Genomic DNA, 23,113 nt, shown 5'->3' with positions numbered 1-23,113 from the left:
AAGAGAAAATGAGGGGTTAGAGGGTTGAAAAAACTCCCACTCAAACTGAAAGTGTGTGTATGTACGTGTGTGAGGTTGAAGCCACACACTAGGGTGTTTTTCTCTTGTTTCCAGCATCACTATGACACAGCTTGACACACGCACACACACACACACACACACACACACATTATGACAGGGCTGATGAAAGGCTGAGAGATCAAATGACAGAGTGACAGCGGCCGATCATCTTTGGCGAAACTACATCTCTCTGCCTCTCTCTCTCTCTCTCTCTCTCTCTCTTGCTCTCGTTCACTGTCTCTCTCCTCCCCCTTTCCCACACATGTGTACCTACCAGCAGACCATACACACATGTATTTCACTGCCACTGCCACATCTCTCCCCGTAATGACAAATTAGCAGGTAAGAATGCTTTTTTATTCTAGTTCCATTTTTTTGTTTGTTTGTTTGTTTGTCTAAAGAGGAAACCATAAGGCCGGGGTTTTTCAGAATAAGTGCAGAGAAAGTCTGACTTAACCCAGGGACCTAACATTAGCATTACTAGCACACTCTTACACTTCTAAATCACACCTGTTCCCCCTGACTCTTGTTTATCTGACACCATTTAACCTTTATCCAAGGGAGCCATTTTTTTTTAACACTCACATTAAAGGTTCACATTTTTATAGATTTCGTGTGTTAAATGATTAGATTTGTATATTGCTTTCTATAAATGAATAAATGTAAATTTAGATAAATTCAGTTAAAATTCTGAGATGTCATGAAGAGCTTCATAATATTTGATCCATTTATTTCCCTCGGTTAATTTACAATGCTTTTTTTTTTTTATGTTACTTCGAGGGAAATCTGTTAAGTCATCTCGATCTGAAAATGTACCTGTGCTGAATATCTAAAACTTATTCATAAACCAATCTGCAGTAAATGCTTCAGAAAGATCCATCTTGCACGAGTAGCGGCAATATCTTACTTTTGTTCTATAGGGACAAACACTGCATCCTGCGCCTCAACATTTTGTTGCATTTCAGTGTTGTTACCCACCACATGTTGGTGTGAACGGCTCTTATACAGAGTCCTAAAACCACAAGCTTGACTTTGTTCACCATGAACACTTTGTAAAGATATAATGATATGATATACCAGGGCCTCGATTTCCCCGGAGCCACGTTACAGTTAAACACATGAAGGTTAATGTGTTGCATCTAAAGGCCTGCATGTAATGTGCAGTCCTGGATTTAACCACAGAGGCCATTAATTTGCTGTGCTTTGATATTATTGTGAATCTACAGTTAGCAGTTCATTTGTTAGACCTAACTAAAACTCATACAACATCAGTGTAATAACGCAGTGCAGACCGTAATGGTCAGCTTTTGTTAAAACTGTTTGACGGAGGCATTGATTGAACTCAGTCATTTCAGAGGCTGCAGTTTGTTCCCCTGTCCTACAGAGTTGTTTGTAATTTACATTTGTCCCAGCTGCTTTAAAGAAGGTGGGCAAAACATTAGAGGAAGAGTTTGTGTTGTTGCTATTTTTGTCCTCCTTCGATTTTGTGACCTCCTTTGACATCTGCAGACAGAACGGGGGCAACGACCATGTTTGTGTCTCTGACTGGGGAGTACAGCTTAAACGTCTGTGTCAACGAAGGCCCGAATTAAAAACATTTGTACTGAACATTGGCAGATTTTTGCGGCACAACATGAAAATCAGAGCCGAAGAGTCAGAAGGAAGTCCGGCTGTTTTCTCATTTCTCGTTACAGCTGCAATCATGTTTAAATGGCTTTTGCAATGTTGTCATGGGCCTCCACACTCTCTACCTGGAAGAAGGGGTGAAATGAGGAAACGGAAGAAGATTGCAATGGGTTTCAGCGCATTTCAGTCTTATCCAGAGGCATACAACTATCACGGAGGACTCAAAGAAATATTCCACCGTGCGTTGTTATAGAAGCCAACTGATATACAGCGCCTATAAGAAGTAGTCAGCAGAGTAAACGCAAACTAAATGAATACAGAAGGATTTACTCTTTCAAGTACTGCTGTAAGCAGTGTAGGCGCCTTTGACAGCAGTAATAGACCTAAGTCTTTGTGGATTAGATTTAAACACCTCGACCCTGCAGTTTTTTGACCTTTGCAAAAATACTCAAGTTTTGTAAGGTAGCCCTGGAGCCGTGAGTGAACAGCCATTTGTGCTGCATATCCTGGATAAGACTGAGGTCTAAATTTTGCACAACATTACTGTGTTATTTTTCTTTTTTTTTTTTTTCTGTGCAGCTTTGGCCTTGTGTTTCACAAGCTTTCCAGCGCTCGCAGCGGACAGGCGGCCATCTCTACAGCATGATGCGGCCATAGCGTGTGTTTCTGCTGACGTGCAGTGTTTTGTCCCATCAGGCCATAAAAACTTCTTCCACTTTGTTTCCCACATGTGTTCTCACAAACGCGACCTCAGGTGACGTTTTTTTAGCGGTGGTTTTTCACTTTGCCATGAAGCTGTGGCTGGTAAAACATCCCGGAAACAGTTGTTGTATGTGTCTCCCTTCTCAACTATGGAAACCTGTTGCTCCTTAGCAGTTGCTGTCCTCTCGTTGGCCTCCCTCGCTGGTTTTCATAAAGATGTCAGTATTTGACGACAATCAGATAGGGGAGAGGCAGCGCCTTGAAAATGCTCTTGTAGTCTTCCGCTGATTGATGATTTTTTTCTTAATATCAGATTAGTTTACAATGTTCCGTCTGTAGTTTTGCACAAGGCAGTGGAGTGTATGCAAATCACCTGTCACATAGTAAACACACACAGATTTTCCCTGATCAGTCAGCTGCACCCATGATGATTTACATGTCAAATTAAAGGGTTAAATATTTGCGCAACCCATGACTTTGTGCATAATGTTTGCACTTAATTGAAATCAGTTTGTAGCGATTAGTTTTCACTTCCACAGTCAGAGTAAAAAATCCTAAGATTAAAACTATACTAATATGAAAATACTACTGTAAGATTTATGAGCTATCATCTATCAGAAAAGAATAATACATTACATTAATGTATTATTCATGCATTAATATGTATTATTTATACATTAACGTAATTAGCAGCTGACAAGCTGTAGCTAGATCTGAATACAAGGTGCTTTGCCTTCCCATTGTTGATCGTTATTAATATGAATGCACTGATTACTGCTTGCTCACCACTTTTCAGGAGTGGCCGGACTGAATCATGTGTTTACACTGTGATCAAACTAAACAAAAACTCTCAAGTTCATCCAGAGGTTTTGTGTTCATGTCAATTAACATGAGATACAGTAAAACTCTTAATGCTCCTGATGGGGAAAGTGGTTATGATCGATTATGATTATGATTATGATTATTATTATGATTGGATGGCCCCATATGGTGGGTGTGCTAGTGATAATAGCATAAATCAAGACTGTAGAAAATATTAATAAAAAATATTTTGGAGTTGATACATCACAATCACAAAGATGTGTTATAACTTTCATAAATGACCACGGTGTTTTTCGTCTAGAAAATAATGCGACTAAAATTAATTTTATTGAAATGCAAAAGACATGAATTATTTTCTCTGTGTTAATCATTTTATTGGCAGTTTAGTTATTTTCAACGTACTGGAATAATTGAATGTTTACCGACACATCAACAGCAAATTCAACATTTATCGCAATATAGTAATTTAGTAACATAGTGATATAGTATTCTTAATCTGCACAATGCAAAAATACATAATAGTGTATTTTAGGATTTACTTGCATTACTGCATTCATGCACTGATGAAATAACATTGGTAATATCGGCTGACCCCCATGACCTTTGTTGTAATGGATTGTTGTATTCAGAAGAAGCTATATGTTACACTTTGCAGTTACAAGCACAATAAATTAGAGTCACGATTGTTGGTATTTTCTACAACCATAATACAGTAATTGAAAGTATCATGTCATGAGTATCACACTGTACGCGCAGTGTCACGTTTCTGGCTTTATGTTTGATCAGACTTAATCACAATAACGCTGAATACATTTTAACGTCTGATATTACAGAAAATTTGAAGTTGGAATTTGTTGGAATTTGTTTGCCGCTCATGAATAATATTGTGTATAACATTTTTTGTCGCTCTCAAACCGAACTTGCTAACTTTTGAAGCTATTGAAAAGTTAACTTAAAGGCCGCTCTGGCTAGAGTGATAGTTTCAGACAGTTATGGTTGATCAGGGCTCTCCATGAAATTAACACCAGTGTGTATGATTACTGCTTCACAGCTATCCACTGTGTTAAGTAAACAGTCGTACCCAGTCTGAGTTTAGAATGTCCCTTCATGTCCACCGTAGAACCACATATGAAACAAATGATGCCATTGCATCACTCCAGGAGTTATCATGATCTGACCGTGTTTCAGCATTTTTACAAATGAACTGTAAACAGTCACTCTGTGGTGCAGAATGAAATCACAGAGTTTAAATGAAAGAAGCCTGGAGCAGTCTTCGAAGTCTGTAGCGCTGTGGGCACGTTTACACACGGCAGGGTCTCTGAACATTTTCTGGCCTGTGATCTTTTCAGGTGTAAAAACTCTTGTTACTTCAACGATTGAAGAACTGTCATTTTCACACTCCTTTTATTCTTTCAGAGAGGGCGCGCCAGACGCATTAAAAGAAACATATCCTATATTTCCAACTCTATTATATTTAGTTAAAATGAGTCACAGTTAATACAACAGTTTAACAACTTTCCTGCATCTGTTTCTGCATTTCAAGCAAACCTGACTGCAGCACAATGCGGTGAGTTGTTGGTTTGTATTGTTGCATATGTTTGCATGTGTATATAAATGAGCGACTAATGTCACAGTCCAAGCTACAGCCAAAAAGCACAGACAGAAATTAGAGATACGCTGCAGTGCAGCTTTGCATGAATCAGTTTTTATGTGAATGTACAATTAGATGAAAACAACTTTCTGTGTAATATTTAGCTTTTATTTTAAAGACTGCTATGATACTGTTTCGATATTCTTATTGAATCGATAATTGATTCAATATGAATTTATTGAATCAGTTTCCTTTTAACTTCAAATGTTTGCATAAAATGACATTGAAGGAGACGTCCACCTTTTTGAAAAACAATCCCTCTGTCACCTGCTGCTTAGTGATGCGCAGTTTGGTAGCAGTTTCGCTTCTGTGTGTTCAGTATTTTACAAACACCATCATGAAAGTGTAACAATCCACTTTCTCGTACTGTCCATTACACATACACCTACAGCGTGGAGGTGGATCGCTGTGACGAGGTCATCGAGAGGGAGTGAGCTTATTCAACAAACATGATGGCAGCAACCAAATATCTGCCGGCTGCGCTCCAGAAAAAGACTAACTTTGGGGAAAAGGACTGTTTTGAGTTTTATGATACACATATGTTTCGTGTAATTTCTCTCATCCATTCAGTTCTGCTAGTCATCGCTTTTTCTCTCATTGACGGAAGACGGATGGAGAGACAGCTCGGAGGAAAAAAAAAAAAAAAGTTGAGAGAAAAAGTCCAGAATTGCGTTGTCTCTTTCCCCCTCCTCTGCTCCCGCAGCTTTTTATGGTGAATTTGAGAGAAAACTAGAGAAACGTCTCCCCCGTACGTACTCCTCTGCACTCCCCTTCCATCCTCTCACATCCTTTCATTCACACATTTTTCACTCTGCTGTTCTCTCAAGGTTTCAAACTAATGCATGCAAATGAATACACACAGAGGACACAGACAAATTATCAGACCATGTCAGAATGACTGCTGTAAAGAAGGTAGGATGTGGTGAATTCTGAATGTGGAGACCAAAGACATCCAAAAACTGATAAGAAGCCCCTTTAATACAAGACACTTTCAATGTATCCTTTTGAAGGCTAAACATAGTGCAGAACAAAGCTTTTTAAAGGTTTTTACTCCAGAAATCTTATTCCATTTAATCATGTTGCAGCAGGTGTCGTGATGTCTTCTCTTCTAACTTAATTATTGAATAATCTCTAAAGAAAATAATTTTATCCTACAATATGTGATTCAATTGTTAATAGAAGGACAGAAAATATGGAATCAATCACCTTCCCGGTTCTCGATTACTAACCACAGCGATATGAAGATGAAACAGATGTCAACGTGACATAACCAGCTTGCACTGACGATGATGCCTTCAGGTTCAGAAAAGAGCTGCATCAAATTTAATGTAATCCCGTGATCCTATCTGAACAAGGGACCTCAGATGACATGATGTAACATATCAATGAAATGTAATCAATGCTAATGTTGTGGTTATTGTGTCAGAGAGGTTGTTTAGACCGCATCATTATCTAGTATGCATGTTAACGCTGAGGTTTCCAGCTATGAGATGGAGTCACACTCTAAGAGTGACCTCAGCATTAACATGATCACCGGCACAAACTGACACAGACACACACACACACACACACACTTATGTCTCCACTCTCCAGTCACTTACCATGCTCCTGATTCCAGGTGCTACCTCTGGCTGCTACTGTTAATTTATTGCCAACAAAACCAAATATAGGCTCAAAATTGATGGGTGAACATATTTAGGAACTGAAACACTTCTTATCCAAACAGGGAGCTATGTCACAAAAGTGATTTGCAGGCACACACACCTTGCGCGCAGATTGCAAATGGTGACAAACGGTTGCACATGACTTTGCTCCACAGGGTCTCGTAAGCTTCTGCATGTGTAGCAAATGGTGTTTGTTTTAATGAATGAAATGTGTCATTTTGAGCAAGAGGAAAAACTCCCAGCTGCAAATCACAGTTCGCACGTTGCAAGTTTGATGAACTGAAGGGGCAGCAAGGCATCGACTCAGCCACGCTCGCAAATTGCAGAACAGGTCGTCATAGCTCAGTGGAAATTAATGTGGAATAACAGTCGTAGAGATTTGAACTTTTATCAGAAAGATTTTCATGACTGATTTCACGGGTGACGCAGCTATTTTAGAAAGTTATACAGTACATTTACTCAAGTGATACATATACAATTCAGAGGCAGTGACACTTCAGTGTTTTCATTTTGTTAGATATGCATTTATTTTGTACATTTTATAATTCACCACATACATTATTCACACCTTATGAATAATATAATAATACTGAATATAGTATATACATAAGTATATAAAGTATTCCACATTATATACGTTTTGTTTGTTTTTAACACCAGAACAACAAAAGTGTGAGAAGCTGTTAGAGCTGGCATCACCCATACAACCTGAAAATACTGCCAATATTTTAACAACTGACTAACTTACCACTCTTCTGAATGAGTTTTATTCTTTTTCTACTTCTCAAACTTCAAGGCTTCGTCTCTTTTGGACTTTTGATGGAGTATTTTTACATCACAAATTTGCTTTTTGATGCTTATTTCTCTCTGGACAGTGAGTCCATCAGAATATTCTGACGCTGCTGCGGAAGATTTTCTGGTGTTCACTTAAATGTAGTATCACAAATGTTATTTTAACTTCTAGAAGGCTCCCGGTCGCGTCTGTATTAACTTGCCTGTGGGTGTTATGAGTGTGTGTGTGAGTGTGTTGGGCAGAGGTCACTAAAGTTGCTCACAGACTTGTGCATCTGTCAGCAGTTGTGTTTGAGGTTGTGTGTGCATGTGTGAGTAGGTGTTTTAAGGTTATATGACATAATAAAGGTAGAAAACAGCAACTTAAAGGTGCACGATGTGTGTGTCTGTGTCTGTGCATGTGTGGTGGGTGAGTGGGTGGGGCTGCAGTGTGTTTAGAGGGTTCCCTGAACCTCATCGTTTGTCGCCGTCTTCCTTCCTGTTTCGTTGTCTCTCACTTCCTGTCAGCTGACTCAGCCGGGGACTCTTGATCTGGTAAACATCTACGCTCCCGCCTCTGCACACGCACTCTCACACACATACACACACACACACACACACGCACACGCACACTTAAAAAATGTACTGTATGTAGCCACACAAAGACGTACGCATTCACATTGACGCACACAGAGGCATCGATGACAGGTGCACACACAGTTGAGTATTGCAAGCAGCTAACGACACAGTTTGCAGTCAAATTACCTTACTACAGTCAACCAAAGTAGTACTTTATATAAACCCTATATAAGAAATGTGTATCTATATTATTAAAAGTGTAAAACTAAAATGATTTCAACTGCTGATTAGAAAGTTTGTAAGATTAATGCATTTTATGCCCATCCCAAAGTGTTTTCACAACTAAACCTCAGCATGAATGTTTGAGAAAAAGACAAAGAAATGCAAAATAAGGAGGAGACTGCCAAAATGGAGGTGGGGCTAGAATAAAAACACATATACAGATATACGATAAGCGGACAGTGTATGAAAGGGCTTAAAGATTAAGGGAAGCAGAGAGATAAAAAGCAAGCAAAAGAGAGAAGATGAAAGACAGGACAAGAGAAAACAAAGTTGAGTGCTCGGTGAGAAAGAGAGACAGAGAGCGAGATAAGGACAGGCAAAGAGACGGAAAGAGAGAGAGAGAGATGGAGGAGGGGGGCAGAGAGATAAAGATAGCTGAAAGGAGGGAGATCCGTCAGCGTTTGTTTCCTCAGGATGTGGTTACCACGACGACGAAAAGGCAAAGAGGCAACATCACTACCCGCTGGTCCCTTCTGACACCTGCAAGTGTGTGTGTGAGTGTGTGAGTGTGAAAGTCAGAGCATTTGTGTATATGTACATACGTGTGATTCACTGAGTAACTGAGCGAGAGAGTGTGTGTGTGTGTGTGTGTGTGTGTGTGAAAAACCACTGTGTATGAGTGGTTGTGTGTCCATTTCGCTCTAGGTATGTGTGACAGACGGTCTGTGTGAGTGTGTGTGTCAAAGGATGCACAGCAGAGAGAGAGAGAGAGAGAATGAGAGAGAGAGAGAGAGAGAGAGAGAGAGAGAGAGAGATAGGAAGGACTAAGTGAGAGGCTGAAAATCTGAAGGGGAAATTATAAGACTCTACACTCGAGACAGTGGAGAACGAAAGAGCAAAAAAAGTCAAAGACAATTATGAAGAAAATCCGAAGAACAGCCAGAACCCGAAAACATGAACAACAGGGGACGAACATATGTGAAAAGGAAATTAAGCACCAAGGACTGGTAAAAAGAAAACCTCAGAACGTATACAGTGTATCTGTCTTCATCTCATCTTCCTCCGTTCTTTCTCTTTCTGACTCACTCATTGTCCTATTTAGAGCAGAATGTGGTTTCAAGAAAGAGAGAAAGAAAAACCAGCGAAGACTTTATAAGATTTAATGCAACGCAGTGTACATGTACTCTAAGTGAATTTACAACAAGCTTGCTGTTCTTGAAACAATGTTTTCTTTTTTGAAGATTATACTGTCAGTCACAATGAAAACTGAAAAGTGTTTTTAACATAGCATTGTGTTTGTTGGCGAACTTCTCCTGTCGTGTCAATTCAGTACAACTGTTCATGCATTTTTTCTTCAGACTAAGTCGTACGCAGGCATTTTAAATCACATCTGATCGTCTCTTCTTTTTTTTTTTTTTTTGAGGGCAGAAAGTGACAAAAATCAAACGGCATCAGCTGAAGTAGGCTGTGTTAGCATAAATGCTAAACGTGCTCTAAACTGTCAACCGGGAATAAAAAATTGGCGCTAATTCTTTAAACCTACAGCCTGCAGAATCAATTAGAGGCAATGACTGACTAATTTGTCCAAAGAGCAAACAGTGTTGTGCACAAATTATCAATATTGTACCTCTGATACCTGCTGGGTTCTGCACAAGCCTTTTATGGACGGAGATTTTGGAAATGTGACAACTCTAACCTACTCTTGTTACTTGAAACGGGCAACAAATGTTTTGCTCACTTAATAACAACAGCATCCCTACAGTGATTAGAAAGTGGTGTTATAATGTGATTAATTACAGTACTCGTGGACAGAGATCTAACGTGCCGATTCTGTGACGCATCAGATTGTGTGACCCAGTTAGGAAGGTCAGCTAGACTACCACAGCCAATATTTTGCAATACCTTCTCGCTGAAGCAGAAGTTTGTGCTAACATAGTGTCTGAGTAGGGTTTCTGATAGCAGGAAAAAGAGAGTTCAAACGTTTAATAGCTGTGATATCAGGAACTGTGATATCAGTACTCGTTACTGTTGAGAAGGTACTAGTTAAAGTACTACTGGTAATGTTCTCACATGATTTTATATTTGTTGATTTATACTTACACTGTGTTTCTTTCTGTGCTCCGTAGGAACTCTAGCCGAACCCAGCAAGCAATCATGGAGGACCGTTCATCTACGCAGTCCTTCCCCAACCTCCACCACCATCGCCACCGCCCATCATTTCACTTCACCTTGCCCAGCCTCCAGAGCCCAGAAGCGGGATACCAGCCAGTCCTGGAGTCCCTGGAGCAGTATGGAAACAGAGGGGAAGAATCTACAACCTCTTTCCTGACTTCGAGCGCCTCCTCTGGGGGGAGAAAGGGGAGCAGTGGGGGTGATAGAAGCTTCCAAAATACAAATTTGGATGGAGATACTAGCTTGGGAGGCCATCTTGACAGAGATAGTGGGTTAGGCAACTATTTTGCTGACAACTGGTATGTTGGTAGCAAAAAGGAGGATGTTTGGGAAGACGGTGAGAGTTGTGAAAGCATTGCAGAGGATTTTTATAGTAAAGGTGACTGCTACAGTAACACAAATGATGTTTTTTACGCCATGAATTGTGGCAGTGAGGAAGGACTCAGGCGTAAACTCAGAGCAAACTATAATAATCATGCCCAGGTCAGCTGTGAAGGTAAAAATGAACCAGCTTACAACAGGGAGGCTAACGTTAGCCACTTTACTAAACAAACTACTTCCCACAACCGAAGTGCTGCAGGAAGCTTTAGTGACAGCAGTATAGACTACTGTAGGACAGATTCACGAGTGAGCGATAATTATTTAGGAAGGGAAGAAGACTACGGATCCAGCTGTGGTTCAGGTGAGGATCAGCTTCAACCAGCAGAGGTGGAGGGACCGTGGCTCAGTGTCTCTCCCACGAGTCAGACCGGAGAAGGGAGGTGGAGAGGAGCAGCAGACACCCTAACGTTGGCCTCGGGGTGCCTACCACTGAGGTCACCTGTCACCATCAACAGTGGGACATACACTCAGAAACTGGACTCCTTCTCTGAGGCTTTCCTGTCTCAGCGAAAGAGAAGGTTCCCTACGATTCCCAGTGGGGAGTCCTCTGGACAGATGTGGGAATTTGGAGTGGGGAAAGGAGAAAGCCCCGGATTGGTCAAGTCAAGGCACAGCTGTGCTTTTGACTCAGACTCCTACCTGCCTCCCTCCTCCTCTTCTTCACCCGCTCACCCCTCTCTCCCGTCTTTCCCCTCTCCTCCCACGTCGTCTCACATCATGTCTTCAGTTCTTAGTCCTCCTCCCACGCCTCTACCTCCTCCTTCTCACTCGCCCTCTAAAATGGACTCTCCCGGTGCGTTCGTAGGAACTGGACATTCAGCTTCCCAGGTGGGAGAATCGCTTGGTACGCTCCAGTTTTTCACTTCCCGCCTTCAGTCTCTCCCATCTGTCCACTCATCTGGGATGATATGGAAGTTTCCAGTGCTGTCACATTGCTTTCCACAGTCGTCGGGCGACCCCAGCAGCAACGAGGGCAACCTAAGACCTTCCCATGGTGCTGACTATGGCAACGTCACAGGTAAGGTATTTGTGAATGAAAGCATGGTAGTAAGAGGAATATAATATTAATATGTATTTTAAAAAACTAAAAGAGATTACAGTACTTACAAACAGATATTTTTAAAAAGATTTTAATCTACAGAAAAAAAAAACCACAGGTTAATACCCACATGTAAATTTACGGGACATGTGGGTTTTTGTAGGTGAACGTGTGAAATTTCCCATTTCCCGTATGCAAATGACATTTTCACTTTTCACATTTTCACATATAGAACCATTTGTGACTGACGTCTTTTGTAAGTGACAACCATGTGAACAATGAGAGTTTCACACATGATAACGAATACATACCATATGTCAGAATTATTGTGTGTGTCTTGTTTCTCAATAACAAACAGCTTCTTTCTGTGTCTGGTGTGACACTTTCCTGTCTGCACAAATAACAGTGATGTTTCTGACCGTGAGATTTCGCTCTGTCTTGTTTTGTCTGGCTGTCTGCTACATACACGAGCACAAGATGATCAAGCAGTTTATTGATAGTATCGTGTTTTTCACTGTACTCACCCTTCTTTTGTATTTTTCTCCCTGTTGTTTTTCCAGCCTCACATGACATCCTTCAGTCTCCTGAGCCGTCATTCCTCACCTCCCCATCCCATTGTTCATCCCTCCACCCTCCACCAAGAGCCCTGTGCCCCTTGAACGCTCCATCTGTCCATCCCTCTCTCCATCTTCCCTCTCCTCCATCCCAACTCTCAGCAGAAAAAATATCTCCTTACTTGACGACCCACAAAGCAAAGACTGGACCAGCCACTCTGAGCCAGTCACAGCTACAGGTACGGTCATATGGTGCTCCTGCTTTTTCATCAAAACAAACAATATGAGGAGACTTGCCTGGGGAAATGTGCTTGTGTATTTCCTCTTGCTGAGAATGAGACAAAAAAAGATATAGCATTTTTTTTCCCCAGGATTTTTTTCCCTGTTATAGTTATAATCATTTGGTTGCCAAGTTTCAAGCTCACATTTAGAAGAGTTTTTGCATATCCTCCACCGATGTAGCTGTAGCTCATATTTTTTATCCAAAATGTCTACAAATTAATTTATGAAATATATTAAAAACTACTTATATTCCTATCGGCCTAAGCTGCACTTTGTGTTTAGTGCTAATTAGCAAATGTTAGCATGGAAACGCTAAAATAAGTAGGTGAACATGATAAACATTATACCTGCTAAACATCGAGTTAGTACTGTCCTTGTGAGCACTGCTAGCATGCTGATGTTAGCATTTAGCTCAAAGTACACCCTCACGGAGCTGCTTGCATGACTGTAGAGTCTTTATAGCTTTTGTTATATTAGCCCGGGTGTTGACTTCTTGAACCTGTAGATCCTGAATATCTAGGCCACAACTATTAACAGCTTACAGACATGTATGAGCACAGGCTTCAGGAGTTGTTGTGGAGTTAGAGTAACAAGTAAATAAGAATGTAAAATACAGGACATTGTGCTTTTTGAGCTCTTCCTCTCGAACAGCCGCTGCATGTCAAAAGCCACATTTTCACTGTGAAGTTGTCACATTTGTACATTGTCGTCACTCTTCCATCAACAAAACACAGGAGATTGAGTAGGAAGGAGCAAATCTTGCTACAGCTGGAGAAGACACAGTGGGCGGATGCATAAATGCTTTTTGCCAAGAAATTACGTTAACTCTAACTGCGTTACTGCTTCTAAAAACCACAGTCTTAGGCGGAGTTTTTATTTTTAGACATGTTGAATAGATGCAGGGTCTAAATAAAACACGTTGGTGAAAAGTTGAGCGATCTGTTTCTAAATATGTCATGGACCTATTTCTGTACCTGTTACACAGAAATGAAAATATTTCTTATCAACTTACTCTGGGAAAATGGCAAAAAAAAAAAAAAAAAAGTCTCAGGATACATTTTTGAGGACACAGGTGTTTCAGACAATATGAGGTCACTGCCTAAATCTTCAACTTTTATGACTTCACTTATAAAAAACACTACATTTTTCTTTCTGGCTTTTGTTTCTGACCACGTATTAATCAAACAAGAAAAATGGTAACGCTATTAAATGCTTTGTCCTTCAGCAACGAGCCTCTCCGGCCTACACTGGAACTCCATTTCCCAGTATCCTTCACTCCAGCAGGGGTCAGAAGAGGGGCCACTACACTCCCCGACCCCTCCTCAATCCAGTCCGCAAGGGGACGGGGCTGTATTCCTCCCTCTCATCTCTCCATCACAGGGAGGACAAAACATGTGGAGAAGAGGAAGAGGAAGGTGGTGTCTTAAAGTAAGTAAAATACCAGGCTCAGACTACTGAATACGACTGAACTGTTGTGCTACTACAGGATTGCTGTTATAGTTACAGACAAACATTTTGGTATGAAGATAACACATCAGCAGAGCAGAGGTATTGGTACTTTCTCATTTCTCTCATTTCTTTCTCTTTCCCTCTCTGCAGGTATGTCAATGTAGGTCATGAGTTCCAGGCAGAGCTTCCGCCGTGCTTCCTGGATGGCGTGGGGTCAGGGGTGTGGTCACCAGAGGAGGACTCTCCCAGGGAACAGTTGCTCTGGAAACCATTGGAGGAGCTGAATGAGAGTGCTAACTTACAAAACCAAGGTAAACGTCATTCCTAAATGTAGTTCTGCACCCTGTAACTTCATGCTAAGACCAAACAAGGTGGGTGAACTCTCAGATGTTGAAAGTCAAATATTTGACATGGGCTTCAGAGGGGAAATGAGAACTAAAAATTAATTTTAGATTATGATGGAAGATAGACCCTGAAAATGTTTTAAAATTTAGTCAAGTGCGTTGTTTCTAAAAATGGTTGTGTTTGTCTGTGTGCATGTGCATGTACAGTGGAGACGCTGTTGTCCATGTGTAGTTCGAGCTGCCTACCAGGAGGGGGCAGTAACACTGAGCTGGCTCTGCACTGCCTGCACTACTGCCAGGGGAACACAATGGTAAGCAGCCACAAGGCATATTCTCTTTCTTTCTTTCTTTCTTTCTTTCTTTCTTTCTTTCTTTCTTATCCAGTTAATTCCCTTCAGAAAACAATTGCATGCCTCATCTGTGTGTTTTCTGCCTCCTCCATCCCTCTCTCCTGTGCAGGCCACTCTGGAGATGCTGCTGTTCTCACAGCCCTCATCAACAGGAGATTACCACTACTCTGGTAACCTTTGACCTTTGGCCTCGCTCCAGCTCTTCCCTAATCTATACCTGTGATAAGAAAATCCCTAAATGATCACCTGGTGTTCAGATCATTTATCCACAGTTAAATCCTTCTTCTTTTTCTAGGTGGTGTTAGATTGTAGGTCAGATCAGTTTGTCTTTAGTTTTTGGCACCTCTAACTTAGTGATGGGGACAGAAATAGGAAAACAATTCAAATGTGTTGCATTGAAGGACGTTTAGCGTTTCTTTAGTGTTTCTATACAGCAGTCAACAGGTGTATGCATCTGAGTCAGCAAAAGAGAAACCGTTCCCACTGTAGTATAATAGCAGCCTTTGTCATAGCCCAAACCTCCTGCCACTTTAATCACATGCCACTCTCACTCTCTCTCTCTCTTTTGTCTCTTTGGTGAATTTAAATCCACCAAGAACCATGTAAAGTACAGAGTAGCCATTGTTCTGTGTAGTGGTGACCACTCAGGTGACTGTACCCCTGTACTCAGCGACAAATGTTGGTCTACCTGAGAGCAGCTAAACAACATTTAGATATCTCAAATCCCTGGCATGTCCCAGGGCTCCCCTCCAGCTATTGAACCTCTGAATCACTCCAGGTCTCCACAGCAAATAGCAACCCAATGTGTGTGTGTGTGTGTGTGTGTGTGTGTGTGTGTGTGTGTGTGTGTATGTGTGCGTGTGTGTGTGTGTGTGTCGCCTCAGGCAATCTATGTTACGTGAAATTCAATCAGTCCATCTGCTCACATGTATTTATCAACTTTATCAACTCTACATATCAGCAAAGGAAGATGATACAAGTTGCACTGCTAAAGCAGACAGTCATAACAATCCACATCGACAGAGTCCTCACACTCATCATCTCCTCTTTCTTTCACCAGTTATTGTCGAGTTGCTGCAGAACTTTAAATATTTCACTACAATGGTTTCATTACTTGGCATCCCAGGCAGTCATACATTGCAGGATAACCTTGGTATTTGTTTTCATTATTTGTCATGCCCTCTCTTCCCCTCCCCCACCTCTCTCTCTCTCTCTCTCTCTCTGTAGGTAGTGATTTTTGGACAGACACTGAAAAGAGTCTATTCGGTACAGCTCTGGAGACTTACGGGAAAGACTTTGCACTCATACAGAGAATGGTATAGTAATAATTCATGCATTGGTTGTTATTTATGGTGCATTTTTTAATGGTTAACCTGTTAATGTGTTCCTTTTTAATTATAGCCTAAAGATATACATGCATATACACACGCACTTACAAATTCTTACTATTTCTGCAGCTAGTAATGTTTATATTTTTGGTGAATTTTTCCATCCAGATGCATGCATTTAGTTTTCACAACAGTGCTAAAGCTTTATAAAACTACTCATTTTTGATGATCAAATCAACACATGGAAAAGTAAATGGAAAGTGAAGCATTCACATTTAATTGGTCCACTACACTGCTCGGGGGTTGTCTATTTTGTGCTCATCATTGCCAAGTTCGTTGCTTTATTTTTGTGCAGGATCATTACACCAAAGTAAAGTACTGTTTTCCTAAGATGCACTGTGTGCAGTGTTCTTTTCCCTGCCTGCACCCGTTGGGTTTTTGGTGACTCACTGTGCACTTCAGTGGGAGAGCAGCAGACACATCTAAGTGCACTGAAAAATGGAAGGATTTATGATAATTATGATGATGCTAGAAAGCCAGAGTAAAGACTGATGTCTAGCTACCATCGGCCTCTGATCATTTACAACAGCTAGAACGTATGAAGTCCTTCCCCTTCAACTCATTAACTCCCTTTACAGTCACAATAACGCAGCATGTCTTCCATCTGTGGTCTATAATTTGAGTGGCTGCAATGTCAAAGTGCAATTAAGTGCAGCACCACTTCCACAGTACAGTGTGCACAATAAAAATGACTGCATGTTGCAATAGATTCACAAAAGGATCACTAGAAAACTCAACCAATGGACCCAATGAAAGGCTGTAAAAACTGTCATTTCACAGAGTCTTAGTGCAACTGAATGTGTCAGCTTTATTATGTTTTCTGAAATGTGTGGGCTTGTATGATGTTTGGAATCAAGCTGAGGTAGAGATTGGAAAAACTTTCAGGCTGCTAAGTACTCAATATGTGTGTGCTTGCATGTGTGTGTGTGTGTTTTGCAGGTAAGCACTAAGACAGTGAGCCAGTGTATTGAATTTTACTACCTGAGCAAGAAGCTTCTGGACAAGCAGCAGAAACAGAAGGAGGAAGAGAGCAGAGATGGAGAACTAGAGCGGAAGAAAAGTGTAAGAAACATTTGAAAGGAGCAGTGAGGAATGAAGAGTTTATATGTTTCTTCCTCTTGTCAAGCTGATCCAGGAATGTTACCCCTGACATTTCTGTTTTAGTATTGTTTCAGTTTGCGTCCTCTCTCTGTGTGTCTGTCTTTTCCTGTTGTCGTTGTCCTGTGGTGTTTTGTTTTGTTGTTACCCATGATTCTCTGCGGTCTCCACTGCATCATGCTTTCTGATCCTTGCAAGATAATAGAAACTGATAGAATAGATAGTGTTGTTTGCATGAGACAGAATAGAGTATTTGGAGTACTTGTGTAGTCTTGTGTAATGAGTTAAATTGTTATCCGGTGTGGAATGCAGCTCAACAAATCAATCACAGCACAGTGGCTTACAATTGGTCCTGTTTTTACAGGTGACGCCCATCTGTCAGCCAATGGACAAACAGTTTGGACTGGAGGAAGTGGTTCCCGTGCCCTCATTGGCCAGCTTCTTCCCCTGCAAGCTGTGTGGAAAGTAAGTAGGACCAGTCATAGTGGAGGAAGGGGGAAGCTCCAACTTTCTGTGTGTTTGGCTCCAGGGCGAGCCAACAGATGGTTTGAATTTCTCCTCATTTCTGCTGTTCTCTTTCCTCTCTCTCTCCAGAATGTTCTATAAAATCAAGTCTCGTAACGCTCACATGAAAATCCACCGCCAGCCTCAGGAGGACTGGACTGACAGGCGGCTGCAGCACCATCTGATCACCCAGCGTCTGGCCCTCAGTCGTTCCACCAACCTCATGCCCACCTCAGGCAGCAATCTGCTCCAACCTCAGGCCCCAGCTCTGACCTTTCCCTCCTCTGGCCTCGCTGGAACACCAAGCAGCAGCAATGCAGACAGTATCCTCAACTCTGTAACCAATGGCAACGCCATCACTCCCAGCAATGCCAGCGTCCTGGATCCCAGCACTGCGGTGACATATGGCAACGTTGCAGCTTCAAACTCGCATGTAATCACCAATATTAGTACTAGTGACTCAAATCAAAGAGAGCCCACCACCATCTTACCTTTCCACCAGTCATGGGGCTCATTTGGACATGGCCCCAACCCTGCTGCCTTCTACTGCAGCACAGAAGGGAAAGAGGATATCGGAGCTGGGACAGTGGGGGGAAAAGAGCCAATCAACTGGCAGTAGTGTTTAACTCTCCCAAAAGCATTACTACCACTGAGGTCTGAGATTTCAAACTGAAACTCATTTTTAATTAAAACTTCTGTATTTTTTCAAACTCATTTTTTAGAAAACATGACATTTTTTTGTGTTTTGTTTTTGTAAATTGTGTATTTCAGTGTGTAACATATTTAAATGTTTCTTACGCATTTGACATTTGAATAAAATTTGTTACCTTATGATTGTTTTTGAGTTCAGTAAAACCACAACATTACACAGATCAAACAAATGAGATACAACAGGTTCATTAGTGATGTTTGGACAGATCCAAGCCAGGCTAGCTGTCTTTATATTTAATGGACGGGCATGAGAGTGGAATAATCTTTTTATCCAACTTCTGGCAAGAAAGCAAGTAACAGTGTCACCCAAAATGTTACCTCTTACACAGCCCTTTGAAGACCAGCCAAATTGTCCCTCTTTTCCAAAAATGTCTTCAGTTTCAAGGTCTAAAAATCAAACAGGTCCTCACACAGATATAAATCCAGGAGCAACACTCACACACATCCACAAAGACAGACATACACAGTGCTTGTTGAAAGGTTTTGATATAAGACCATAATGGGCTAATATTGACCTTGGTAGACCATCTCCTCTCTTATAGCTGTCTGAGTGCACAGAACTGTCCTGTTGATGGTTAACTACAGTGTTTGTGTGCGTGTGTTTTTGTGGCCGTGCCCTGGAAGGTGTCGGGAAAGGTGCGCTGTGAATTTGAGTGTGTAACCAGTGTGTGCAGCGTCTGTGTGGAGTAGGTCAGCTAAACTGAGATTGATCTGAAATGAAACCGACAAACAAAGACGCATGTGAGGATCATTTGTGATGACACCAACATCTCATAACCTTTTGCAGATATAAGTTGATTTTCATACTGAGTGCAGAGAATTTCTCCTCTGTCCTCTGTCATCAGATGTAGCCTATTTACAATTCACCTCCACTGATTAGGTCACTTATCTATCTGGTGGCTCAACTGCATTTTCTCAAGGCGGTGAGTCTTCTTTGTTCTCATATCATCACGAATGTTACTGCCGCTAGAGCAGTGATAACAGTGTTTGTATGGGTGTGTGTATGGTGTGTTAGGTACATTAAAAAAAATCGGCCATATGTCCTTCTAGGTATCATTGTTAAAGGAAATGGGTGCATGGCTATATGTTTGACTGTGTGATTTTATGCACCTCTGAGTATGCATGCATATGTGAGCATCAAGTGTAGCCTATATCCCTGTATTTGTGTGTGTCCCTCATAAAATTTTACAATGGCCTTTAAAATGGTTCCTCCCCCTGGAACGCTCCCTCCCGCTGATAAAAGTCCACCACGTCTAGCACAGTTTGTCTGCCCTCTTTTCTCTGTCTGATGTCTGTTTTTATGTCCGCGTGGCCGGAGGCTTTGTGTTCCCCGTCCTATTCTCATGAACAAAGTATCTCAGGAACACCTTGAGGGAATTTTCTCAAATTTGGCAAAAACATTCACTCAGGAATGAACCGATGGTCAAATGTCAAAGTCACAGTGACCTCGCAAACCTTTTGGCTAAAACTCAAAGAATTCATACACTAATTATGACAAAATGACCTTAATAGCTTATATTTTAAGGTTGTCTATCTGTCCTTAGTACCTTTTAATAAAAACCCTCGAACTCTTCACTACATATAATTATATGAGTCTGGACAGGCACTGATGCAATTGCAACGAGACTGGTAGATTGAGACATACAACCGTGAGACAGTAATTCTAGTTTTTTCACATTCCTTCTAACACTGCACCTCCCACCTCTGTATTATAGCTTGAGCTGTTGCTAGTTAATAACTGTGTCCTACAGTGTCAGATTTGTCCTCTTTACTTGTTCCTGTGCCCATATCCTCCTGTACAAACAAACTGTTTTTACATCCCAGAGCTATGAAAAGCTCTTTCTGTGTTTTATCTTATTAAATGGGTTGATGTTAAAGCATGGGGGACTAACCAAGACTTTGATAAACCCGAAATCCTACCCTTGTGTGGAGGTGAGTAGTTGGAATTCATGGTTCATTTTGTACAGAGTGGGGAGACATCAGAGGGACGGCAGCAACCAACAGCAGTCCTCAGTGTTGGCCTTTCTCAGAGGGCGAGCACGAGCACAAGCGCGTAGATGAAGGGGTAGAGGGGGACCAGACCAATGGGGAGAGGGGAGGGAGGAATGGGGAGAGAATACACAGAGAAGTTACTGAGCAGTGGCCGTTCATCTATTCATGGTGAGCAGCTCTTTGCCAGTTGACTGAGCTCATGCCCCCGACCACAGTCCATCCTGATTTTCTCACGTTTGCTGCTTTTCTTTTTTTTCTTAGGCCAGACTGGTACCAGTAAACAAAAACAGCCCTGTCAGTCATTTCACTGTTGTGACAAAGTTATAATGCATAAGAATGCCTCACCAATAAAACTGTAGCGCTTTTATTATCATACTCAGCATAAAGGATAACAACAAAACCCAACATGATATATCTTTGTTTAGTTGAAGGGCAGCAGTTTGTATAAAATATAAAGACATATGCTTTACATGTAACATTAGACTTTATCTGACATAAAAAATTGAATTATTAACTATAAATGAACAAAATCAAATAATATGATCAATAGACTGACCATGTGTTTGGAAAGTCTTTGGTCGTCTCACATTCTTATCCAATACATTATCTCACTCCTTTTTAGGAAACCTAAGTAAAAACACACTGCACATATAGTAGCACACATTTAATGCACATATAAGACGCTGCAACATTGTTATGCCTTTATCTCACTGAGAGGTAATACGATGTGAAAACCGTTCATAGAGCCAAATCTCTGTCATTTAGAGACACTTAAAGAAGAATTGCTGATCTTGTGGAAATGAAAAAGACGTTTCAGACTGACCTGAAATGACTGTGATACCAGACATAATGATTCACTCCCTTTTCACTGTTAAAGGATGGAACTAGTTAAAGCAAAAGTATTTCCCCCTCTTCCTCGTCCCCTGAACAAGAGCGTTTTCAGTTGTGCAAACTTTAAATCTTCAGATTTTATCGCTTGTAAGATAATGCTCTTGGAAGCAGACTGCTGTCATTTGCATGGTTGGAGGTTGGTCTCTGTTATGTAACAGTTGGCACAGACATCACATTATTATGGAAACTGGAAACTTTAAAGGTTTTATTCACTCTCCCCGTGCTGCTGGCACTTTAAATAGTGTGGCAGAGAAAGTTTCTCCAAAAGCTTTACAAAGCTTATTGATATTGGTGGCTACTCTCAGCGGACCCTCAGTTATTTACCTACCAGGTCAGCCACTGATAAATATTTTATCACTGTGTCTTACTTTAAGATGGCAGCGTGCTTTAATCACAGCTAACATGTGAGGTCTTTTTCAATCAGAAAACTAAATTAGCACAGTAAGATTCAGAGCTACACGGGGTGAAAGGTCATTTGAATGATAAATATCGCTCTCTACTCAGCACACTCTCTGATATTTGTGCACCCTTTCGATTACTCAGGCTCACAATAGAATAAATATCATGTCTGTTATGCAAAGAAGGGGCCCCATAAAAATTCTTTTAGCTAGGGCCAATGTGGCCTAGCTACACCCACGCTGATGATGTAACACTTAGACCACGATGTGGTTGGCCCACTTGGCATGTCTGAGAGGACCAGCTCTGCTTCTAAAGGAGGTGTGTGAGAAACTATGAGCAAATGGCATTAATCACAACCTTTAAGAGACTGTGTGAGGGCAGGCAGCGAGAGAAGCTGAGCGTAAGCCACAGAGACAGAGAGAGCAGTATGTTTCAAGTCCAGTGAGAGAGCACAGAGATAAACCAGGTCAAAGCAAAGACAAAATATAGGTCATTTGAACTGATCAGGAACTCCAGTCCTTCTACTACTATGATTATACTGTATTTCTGTATGTTTTCATATTGTTTTTGATTGGCACATTAGTTTTTGCCATAAATCTGGTTGAGTTTGAGTGCGTCCTCTGGGGAATGTCATTGACACAGACTCTCTTATCTGGACCCGATAAGACAACAAACAAGAGTTGAGAAACAATCGTGTATGTGTTTACCCTTGCCGAGTGCCTGTGTGTGATTGCGTCTGTGTGTGTGCCGCTGGACGTCTGTCCTTACATGTAAACATAGGTGAACAAAATCCTGCAAATTAGAGACATTTGGCTTTGAAGAGAGACAATTTTAGGAAGCTGAAGCCTTGATGTTCTGATTTCCAGCTCACCCAGACTCTTAACTGTCAATTATATCACAGATTTTTAGGGTTTTTGCTTTTTAAGTTAGTCCAGGATCAAGTGCTGAGCATTTACAGGTTAGGATCAGTATTTGAATAAGGAGGCAATGAATACATTTCTTTAATGCAATGTGCTTGCACTTTTGTCTGTGTGTATTGTGTGGTTCTTGAGATAAAAACAGCAGTCTATTGTCCACTTTACAAAGCAGGACTACAAAGAGCCATTTTAAGAGCCTGTAATCAAATCCTGTTCTTTTCAGCCGTTTCCTGCACAAGAGGTTTTTTTTTTTTTATTCTGTCCCTCACTTCGTCCTCCCCCGTCACTTCAGGTTTCACTTGTAGAAGAGTTTACCCAACATAATCTTGAATAAGTTATATTTCATACCATTTATTCTGATAATGATGAACAAATCATTTCTCTTTCTCCAAAACTGTTTTTCCCCTAAGAATAAGCACATCCATTATTTCAGTAATATAAAAAAAATGCAACTAGTTTAAATCAGTGAAAGAGGTCCAACCCCAGTGCAACTACCATCATAACTACATTGAGTTTTAAAAGTCGTACAAACACCACACTGACCA

The 23,113-nt window shown here is 41.1% G+C and overlaps 1 protein-coding gene and 1 long non-coding RNA gene across 4 annotated transcripts; one reads left to right on the top strand and one right to left on the bottom strand.

Moving 5' to 3' along the window:
• Positions 1–18,489, top strand: LOC139621329 (transcriptional-regulating factor 1-like). 2 transcript variants are annotated; one of them, XM_071477751.1, is made up of 11 exons: positions 1–402; positions 10,224–11,668; positions 12,250–12,482; positions 13,751–13,953; positions 14,125–14,285; positions 14,526–14,629; positions 14,778–14,838; positions 15,896–15,984; positions 16,996–17,118; positions 17,519–17,619; positions 17,749–18,489. In XM_071477751.1, exons 2-11 carry the CDS (start codon positions 10,252–10,254, stop codon positions 18,275–18,277), a joined length of 3,021 nt encoding a protein of 1,006 aa, XP_071333852.1. In that variant the 5' UTR covers positions 1–402; positions 10,224–10,251; the 3' UTR covers positions 18,278–18,489. The 2 variants fall into 2 exon arrangements, with proteins under 2 accessions (XP_071333852.1, XP_071333851.1); XM_071477750.1 differs by lacking the exon at positions 1–402 and adding an exon at positions 8,277–9,104.
• LOC139621331 (uncharacterized) lies at positions 15,057–21,670 on the bottom strand. Of its 2 annotated transcripts, XR_011690981.1 has the most exons (4): positions 21,185–21,670; positions 20,290–21,003; positions 18,150–18,236; positions 15,057–18,050 (listed from the first exon to the last, which is right to left on the bottom strand). It is a non-coding gene; the product is annotated as an uncharacterized lncRNA (long non-coding RNA). The 2 variants fall into 2 exon arrangements; XR_011690980.1 differs by having other exon boundaries at positions 20,290–21,661.
• Positions 21,671–23,113: the final 1,443 nt, after the last annotated feature.

Source organism: Trachinotus anak, unplaced genomic scaffold, assembly GCF_046630095.1.
Source record: "Trachinotus anak isolate AG129_WGS33_773 ecotype Australia unplaced genomic scaffold, CSIRO_AGI_Tana_v1 ptg000005l, whole genome shotgun sequence".
NCBI lineage: Eukaryota > Metazoa > Chordata > Actinopteri > Carangiformes > Carangidae > Trachinotus > Trachinotus anak.
Note: the sequence above shows the minus strand (reverse complement) of the source record. Positions and strands in the feature narration are given on the sequence as shown.

What these genes read in the sequence shown, in the direction of transcription:
- LOC139621329 (XM_071477750.1), top strand. Translation starts at nt 9,052, where the DNA reads ATGAACAACAGGGGACGAACATATGTGAAAAGGAAATTAAGCACCAAG. An exon ending in AAATTAAGCACCAAGGACTG is followed by an intron (nt 9,105 to 10,223) that starts GTAAAAAGAAAA and finishes TGTGCTCCGTAG; the next exon opens with GAACTCTAGCCGAACCCAGC. An exon ending in TTGCACTCATACAGAGAATG is followed by an intron (nt 15,985 to 16,995) that starts GTATAGTAATAA and finishes TGTGTTTTGCAG; the next exon opens with GTAAGCACTAAGACAGTGAG.